Source organism: Elephantulus edwardii, unplaced genomic scaffold, assembly GCF_000299155.1.
Source record: "Elephantulus edwardii isolate Elephantulus edwardi_28Jun2011 unplaced genomic scaffold, EleEdw1.0 scaffold00350, whole genome shotgun sequence".
In the NCBI taxonomy this organism is placed as follows: domain Eukaryota; kingdom Metazoa; phylum Chordata; class Mammalia; order Macroscelidea; family Macroscelididae; genus Elephantulus; species Elephantulus edwardii.
The window spans coordinates 231,073-239,773 of record NW_006400100.1 but is presented as its reverse complement, the minus strand read 5'-3'; the positions used below and the strand labels follow the sequence as shown (position 1 = coordinate 239,773).

At 39.9% G+C, this 8,701-nt stretch overlaps 1 protein-coding gene across 1 annotated transcript in view; it reads left to right on the top strand.

Moving 5' to 3' along the window:
* Positions 1–7,293: 7,293 nt before the first annotated feature.
* Positions 7,294–8,701, top strand: part of HN1L (hematological and neurological expressed 1-like) — a 17,113-nt gene continuing 15,705 nt past the window's right edge. The window contains 1 exon segment of the mRNA XM_006903791.1: positions 7,294–7,438. Coding sequence (XP_006903853.1) covers positions 7,294–7,438 — 145 coding nt within the window.

Genomic DNA, 8,701 nt, shown 5'->3' with positions numbered 1-8,701 from the left:
AATGCCTTTGCATAATCAATGAAACACAGATAGACATTCTTCTGGTATTCTCTGCTTTCAGCCAAGATCCATCTAACATCAGCAACAATATCCCTAGTAAGCCATACACATTTTTATTTATAACATTAATTACAGTTTCTAAAATGGATCATCTATCCCCCCTTGTTCCCTGTGTTTCCCATTTTCATTCCTCCTTGCTTGTCCTGCACTTGTGATTTTGTGTAATTGGTTATTTTAGGGAGTGTGAAACTGTTGGTGTTATTGTTTATGATAGCCTTATCTGTCTGGAAGTTGAATTGTAGGGATCAGTATGCTTCTAGGCTTAAAAGATAGTTAAGGGCCGTAGTCTCAGGAGTTCTACCACTTTGTAACATATCAGTAAGTCTGGTCTTTTTATGATTTTGAGTTTTGTTCCTTATTTTTCTTCCACTCTATCCATGACTTTATTTTTGGCTTTTTCAGAGCCATGATAGCCAGGCATCATCTAGTTCTTTTTGATCTCAAGGTGTAGTAGAGGCTGGGGTTGTAAATGTCTGCTTTAAATTTCCAAAATAGTACATGGCAGTTTGCCAGAGAGAGACCCTTCTGGTGGCTTTTGCTGTTTGCAATGGTATAGTGGGAATCTGTTTTATCATTGGGGTTTAATAAGAGTCAATACTTAATGGAATACTAGTTTGAAGAGTGTTGAAAACACCATTGTCTGCCACAAAAACAAATAGGTCTGTCTTGGACTCCGTGTAGGCTAGGATTTTGAAGCTCTGTCTCGCATACTTTGGTCACATGGCCAGGAGGAACTAGTCAGTCCTTGGAGAAGGAGGACATCATGCTCACAAGGGTGAAGCTCTGGAGAGGAAGACTAGAGGTGAGATGGATTGATACAGTGACTGAGGCAGTGTGCGGGAATTAGTGAGACTGACTCAGGACAAGGAAAGGTTCAGAGCTGCTGTACATAGGGTTGCTATGGGTCACAGGTGAGTCAACAGCACATAACAACAAAGTGTATTGTGCTGACACCTTCATTCACACCTATGTGAAAGTATCAGTACTGCTAGTAGGTACCTTTTTAATTCTTCGTTGGTTATGCTAGATTTCAGGGTTGTAGACTTAACCCAGATTCCTGGACTTTCTTGGACACATCTTCTGTTCTGGGCTAGTACTGCTCACTAAAAATGTGAACCCCTATAGAGTGTTCTATTTTCTGGTAACCACATTTTGAAAGGCAAAAGAATCAGGCAAAATTAATTCTCATCTATTTCATTCAGCCCAACAGAAGCAAAGAAGTTTTTTCACATGTGATCAGCATTAAAGAAGTGATTAAAGACATATTTTACACTTTTCCCCTCCCTGTTTATTTTACATATAGAGTACGTCTTTGTGTGACCACTGGCCAGTGGTGAACTTTTCGCTGTTTTTAGGGTATTTTTTTCTCCCCTGAGAAACCTGTCAGAGGTATTTAAGATCCATACTCTGGAACTGGATCACGAGAGTTTAGAACCTGATTCTGCTCCTTCCTGTGTGGCCTTGGACTCTCTGTGTCTCTTCACTGACTGGCCAGTGGTGAACTTTTCGCTGTTTTATAGGGTATTTTTTTCTCCCCTGAGAAACCTGTCAGAGGTATTTAAGATCCATACTCTGGAACTGGATCACGAGAGTTTAGAACCTGATTCTGCTCCTTCCTGTGTGGCCTTGGACTCTCTGTGTCTCTTCACTGACTGGCCAGTGGTGAACTTTTCGCTGTTTTATAGGGTATTTTTTTCTCCCCTGAGAAACCTGTCAGAGGTATTTAAGATCCATACTCTGGAACTGGATCACGAGAGTTTAGAACCTGATTCTGCTCCTTCCTGTGTGGCCTTGGACTCTCTGTGTCTCTTCACTGATTCTTTGTGTCTTGAGTTCATCATCTGGCAAATGGGAATCATCACAACTTCATTTTGAAGTTGTAGTAAGAATTGAGCAAATGCACTTAGCATTCATTCGTGTAACTGACATGGATGATACGGAGTTTGAAATAATGACTGTTATTTGAAGTTAAAAGATAGAGCCATTGTGAGTTTGGTTTTAAAACTACTATTGTATTGACCTCATAGGACAAGGTAGAAAGGCACCATAGACTCCAGTGACTGTAAATCTTTATGGGAACAGACTGCCTCTTCTTTCCTCTGAAGTAGCTTTTGAACTGCCAACCTTTGGATTAACCTACTACACCACCATAAAGTGAATATACCATAAAATGAGTTACAGATTTTTGTTTGTTTCCCAGTGCTTATAGAAGTTGCCTTCACACTATGCTATAGTCTGTTAGAAGTTTTTTATTTATTTTTTACAAAGTTGCATGAATAATAATTGGTGGCTGGAATGTAAAAGTTGGAAGTAAAAGAAGGGACTGGTAGTCAGAATTTATGGACTTGATAACAAATGAGGTTGGAGATTGAATGATTGGATTTTGTACATTCAGTTATTTCTTTAAAAAAAACACAGATCCCCCAAAGAAACCATAACTGCTACCCAAGTAGACATATGGACACTCATGTTTATCGCAGCTTTGTTCACAATAGCAAAGAGTTGGAAACAACCTAAGTGCCCATCAACAAACGAATGAATAGAGAAGTTGTGGTATATTCACACAATGGAATACTACGCTGCATTGAAAAACAAGGAACTCATGCAATATTATTTAAAATGGGTGACCCTGGAGGACATTATGCTGAGTGAAATATCTCAGTCACAAAAGGACAAATACCGCATAGTGCCACTGTTGTAAAACGGGACTGACAGTGGGGTTGGGGGAAGACTGAGAAACATGTGATAAATAATGTATACTGTATTGAAACAGATGAGGGAAAGAACTTTAAAAAGGGATATGTGATTAGGTGTTATTGTCATGACAGGAGTCCAGAAGGAAGGCTGCATAGTGGAGTGGATTTGGGGGGAGGTATTGTATAATAATGAAATAATTTTTTTTTTACTTTTCAAAGAGAAGAGCGAACTGTGGGGAGGGGTGGGCAGGGAGAAAAATGCAACAATGAGTGTATGGAAATCCAAAATCTCTGTAAACATTCATTAAAATTAATTTTTTTTAAGAAAACAAAACTTTCTAATTGGCCCTACAGGATATGTGATTAGGTTTTTTTTGTCATGACAGGAGTCCAGAGCAAAGGCTGCATTAGTGGACCTGGGGGAGGGTTTATAGAACAATGAAAGAATTTTCCTTTTACTTTTCCAAGAGGGTAGTGTAATAGGGGGAAGGGTTGGGAGGCGAGAAAAGTGCAACAATGAATGAATGGAAATCCAGAGTCTCTGTAAATTTTCATTGAAATTAATAATAAATTTTAAAAAACAAAGAAACAACAACAACAAAAAACCCACAAACAATTATAGTCCTTGACCTTCTTCAGACAATTTAGGCCCTCTTCAGTTTCAGCAAATAGTATCTGCATATGTCAGGTTGTTCCTCCAATCCTGATACCGCATTCCTTCTCATAAAGTCCAGCCTCCTAAGTGATCTGAAGACAGGATGTATCCCTGATGCATTCCTTTCCTGATTTTGAACTGTACATACACATGTGTAACAGCATTCTTAACAAGTTTGAAATATTGTGAGAATTACCACAGTGTGGCCTGAAGACACAAAGTGAGCAAGCACATCCTATTAGAAAAATGATGACAGCTCACTCAGTGCAAGACTGCTGCAAATCTTCACTTTGTAAAAAATGTAGGTTTTAGGGAGCTCTGGTGGCCTATTGGCAAGAAGCTGCACTGCAATCCCAGAGGAACATGGTTCGAATCCACCAGATGCTCTGCCAGAGAAGGAGGCGCAATATCCTCCTGTACCAGTCAGATCTGATTTGACGGTACAAGCACACAAAATAATAATTTAAAAAAAAAAGTAGGTTTTTTGTTTTGTGTTTACGGATATTTATTTTAGTGAAACTGGTATAGACAATATCCATATAAAACTGTACGTACCCCAGGCCAAAAAGTACAAGTAAAATAAAAAGAGGAGTGTTCTGATGTATACACTTCTGTGTGAATAACTAACTTCCAATGAAATTTACAACTTTTCTGGGATCTTCTGATAATAATTTTAATTTTAAAATATAATGAATGAATGGAAACCCTAAGTCTCTGTAAACTTTCATTAAAATTAATAATAAAAAATATTGTCTCTTTATGATAGCCCTCTCTGAACTTAGTCATTACTCTCATCATATGTCATCATGATTCTAACCTGATATTCCTCTTCTTTGGGTCCAGACCCTCATATAAGTAGCATCAAGTTAAGGAGAGGTCATTTTTCTGCCTTTCAGTTCTCTGAAAAACTTCTACCTTGCTCTGAAAGTCATAGTCCAGGAGTGAAGCATTCGGGTACTAGAACCGTAGGGCCAATTAGAAAGTTTGGTGTTTTTTTGTTTTTGTTTTTTTAATTAATTTTAATGAACGTTTACAGAGATTTTGGATTTCCATACATTCATTATTGCATTTTTCTCCCTGCCCACCCCTCCCCACAGTTCGCTCTTCTCTTTGAAAAATAAAATTATTTTATTGGTATAGAATTCCTTCTCCCCGCCCAGAGTATACTCCACTGTGCAACCTTCGTTCTGGAATATTGTCATAACCATAATACCCAATCATATATCGCTTTAAAACAGTTTTCTACCTCATCTGTTTCAATGCAGTATACATCATTTATCCAATTTTTCTCAGTCCCACCCCAACCCTGATGTCAGTACCATTCAATAGTGGCACCATGCAGCACCTGTCCTTTTGTGACTGAGATATTTCACTCAGCATAATGTCCTCCAGGGTCACCCATTTTAAATAATATTGCATGAGTTCCTTGTTTTTTAATGCAGTGTAGTATTCCATTGTGTGAATATACCATAGCTTCTCTGTCCATTTGTTTCTTGGGGTTTTTTTTTTCTTCTTTTTAAGCTTTATTTTTTTTTAAATAATTTTAATGAGCATTTGCAGAGATTTTGGATTTCCATTCGTTCATTGCTGCACTTCTCTCCCCGCCCAGCCCTCCCCCCCCAGTTCGCTCCTCTCTTTCAAAAGTAAAAGAAAGACTCCCTCCCTGGAACACAATCCCCCCACACCCCTTCCCACTGCCCCAAGTACATTCCACTATGCAACCTTAATTGTGGACTCTTGTGATAATCATAATACCCTATCATACATCGCTTTTAAATTATTCACTCCCTCATCTGTTTCAGTGCAGTATACACAATTTATCCAGTTTTTCTCAGTCTTACCACAACCCTGATATCAGTCCCATTTTACAGCAGTGGCACCATGCAATATTTGTCCTTTTGCGACTGAGATATTTCACTCAGCATAATGTCCTCCAGGGTCACCCATTTTTAATAATATTGCATGAGTTCCTTGTTTTTCAGTGTAGCATAGTATTCCATTGTGTGACTATACCACAGCTTCTCTATCCATTTGTTTGTTGATGGGCACTTAGCTTGTTTCCAACTCCTTGCTATTGTGAACAGAGCCGAGATAAACATGGGTGTGCACATTTGTTTGTTGATTGGAAAGTTTGCAATTGGTTGATCTTATTTACCCCACAAGCCTGAAAATAGAGTCCTGGAAAAGGTGACTTCTCTGTGCACACATATAATTTTTAAGGAGAAAAGGGTAGCACGAAGGAGGCTGAGGTTTGCTCACCAAAAATCCGCACAACAAAACAATAATGAATAATGAGCACTGGTGGTGGTGGTGGTGGTGGTGGTGGTGGTGGTGGTGGTGGTGTGCTGGAGAGTCGGAACCAAACCATAGCTGACTCCCTGGCAGATTTTCAGAGGCAGTAATTTGCATAGGAGGAGATTGCCCATCTTCCATGGAGCAACTGGTGGCCTGGAACCACCACAAGCTTTTGAGATTGGAGACTGCAGTGCAGCTTCTTGCCACTAGGCCACCAGAGCCCCCTAATAAGCACTAGAATTCAAAATACCAGATGTTTTGAAGATAGGTGCCAGTTTTCAATTTCATTTTTAAACACTACATTACAAAACTATTTTTTAAAATAGAAAAGGATTAAGAAAAAAGAAGAAAAATTAAGATATTATCTAAAATGTTGAATGACCCCTGTTCCTGATAAAGGTCAATCACATCTTCCTCCTTTCCCAGTTCTTCTGGAGCGTGATTTTCAGCAATTCTCTGACCTTGAAAGAGAAATCTGAGCAAATTCATTAGACCACCTCACCCTTATCTTTGACAGTATGATTCCCTGAGTTTCTTGAGTTGTGTTGTCTTTTTCACCTTGAAGTGACTCTCACAGCTATCCTATCCAGTGACATTAAGCTTATATATTTTTCTTTCTTGTCTCCCAAGTCCTCAGTTGAAGGTTTTGCCTCCTGACCAGACATAGTGACAGTAGCTTCGCCCTGGCTTCTCCACAAAGCAACAACCTTGGGCATGCAGGATCTCATTCTGGGTTTTACAAATCTGCCTATCCTCTCCACACAGGAAAAACACCACAGCTGGAGGGACTTTCAAAAATGCAGGTATTTTTAAAGTACAATGAAGTGAGATTTGCCTGTGGCTAAGTTGATCTCCTTTTAAAAAAAAAAAAAAAGAAATCACATAATTTTACTTCTGTGAAATCACAAGAATTTTTTACAAAATTACACTACAACTAACATATGTAAAGGGCACTTTTATGGGAGCCTTGAGAGCACTAAAGAAAACTTACTATGGCGAGTTCTGGTAGCCTAGTGTCAAGAAGCTGCACTGCAGTCTCAGAGGTGAGCGGTTCAAATCCATCCTCTAGATGCTTTGCTGGAGAAGGAGGGACAATCTCCTCCTGTACCAATCAGATCTGATTTGACAGTTCATACACACAAAAAAATAAAGAACAGAAAAAAAAATTTTTTTAAACCAATTTTTTTTATTAATTTAGTTTATTTCTGAAAAATTTTTTTTTAAAAAAGAAAACTTACTGCATGACTCTGTGTCCACCTCTCATATCAACATCAAATAACTAGTTTATGCATTTTGTCTAAACATCCTGCCATTGTGTCAATTCTGGCTCATACTGACCCACCATGAGTTGGTTTCTAAGGCTTTCGGTATTTATGAAATGAGACTGCTTGTCCATCTTTCCTCTTGAGGAGCCAGTGGTAAATTTAAACTAGCATCATTTTTGTTAGTAGTTTACCACAATACATTACTAGGGCTTCTTGCATTTTCCACAGACATTAGTAAAGTGTCATCTGTTTTTCCATGGCCTCATGGTGACCTGTGTCCAGGTGCCTTAGTAATTTGTGCTTTCTCTCTGCTTGTAGGGCCATGAAACCCCCAGGAGGAGACTCCAGCAACCTCTTTGGAGGTCCAGAAGAAGCCATTCCCTCCAGTAGGCCCAATAGGATGGCATCTAATATCTTTGGACCAACTGAAGAGCCTCAGAACATCCCCAAGAGGACAAATCCCCCAGGTAGGATTGGGAGTCTACGAAGCCCTGGGGCTGACCACTTCTCTTTGTTGCTTTTCTGTGGAGATAACTTTTCCCATTTCCTCCACTGATCTTTTCAAATGCTTTCTAGTTTAGATTACCTCTTAGTACCAGAGTTCTGGAATAAAAGAAAGATCTTGCCCTGGTTTTTATCTTCTCTTTGACAATGGTTTGGTCTGTTTTGCCTCCTCCTGTATTTGTGCAGTAGGCTCAGGCTGCACCCACACATAGCCCTACAAAGGAGGATGGGTACTAGGGTCTGCATCCTACCAGAGCCTCTCAGTTGAGGGATGTGTTTCACCATTGCCCCGGCGACCCCTGTGTGATCCACAGATGAGGTTCCTGAAGCTGCAGGGGTGTGTGTGTGTGAGAGAGAGAGAGAGAGTGTGAGTGAGTGTTAGTGCTGTCAGTGGGGTTGAAATTCTGAAAGCAGAAATTAGCCTAGTGCATAGATCTTAGTACTAACCTTTTTTTAGTCATCTTTAACCAAACTTCTTTTTGGTGTCTGTGCAGAGGGCAGCTATGGGAGGTAGTTACCTGAATGGTTCCCTCCCTGGTCCATCTGTCCAGACTTAAGGCCAGCACAGAAATCATGTAAGAAAAATAACAAGACCTAGAAGACCAAAGCTTAATTTCCTCCTGCCTTATCACAGCTTTGACTACAAAGAGGGGAAAAGGAGCATGAGGCTTATTAGCTAATTTCTGTTTGCTTGCTTAGGGAGTTCTGGTTGCCTAATAAGGAGCTGGGGTGCCAATCCCGGGAGCAGGATGTGTGATGCTTCCCAGTGTTCCAATGCAGAGATAAGTGCTCCTTTCAAAGTGTCTCACCTAGAAATACAGAATGGCATTCTCTTAGTGTTTCGCTTCATGAGTGTGGGGCCAGGCCTGTCCATCTTTTTCAACAGCGGTAACAGAATGACTTGTAACATTAAGGTAGAGACAGATCTGCAGTATTTCTGGTTTCTCCTCAGTGTGTTGGATTATGTAGAGAGTTGAATAATCTGGGGATAGCACCCCATGAGCCTCAAGCTCCCTGCCACCAGGTCAGGGAGCCAGTTTAGGCCAGAAACAATCAAGCCACCTTCAAAGAGAAGACGAAAATCTATTAATTTTCATAAACATTTACAGAGATTTTGGGTTTCCATTCATTCACCGCTGCACCATTCTCTCTACCCTCCTCCCAGTTTGTTCTTGTCCAAATGCCACAGTGCTTGTCAAAGCCAGTTCTGATTAATCATCTTTGTC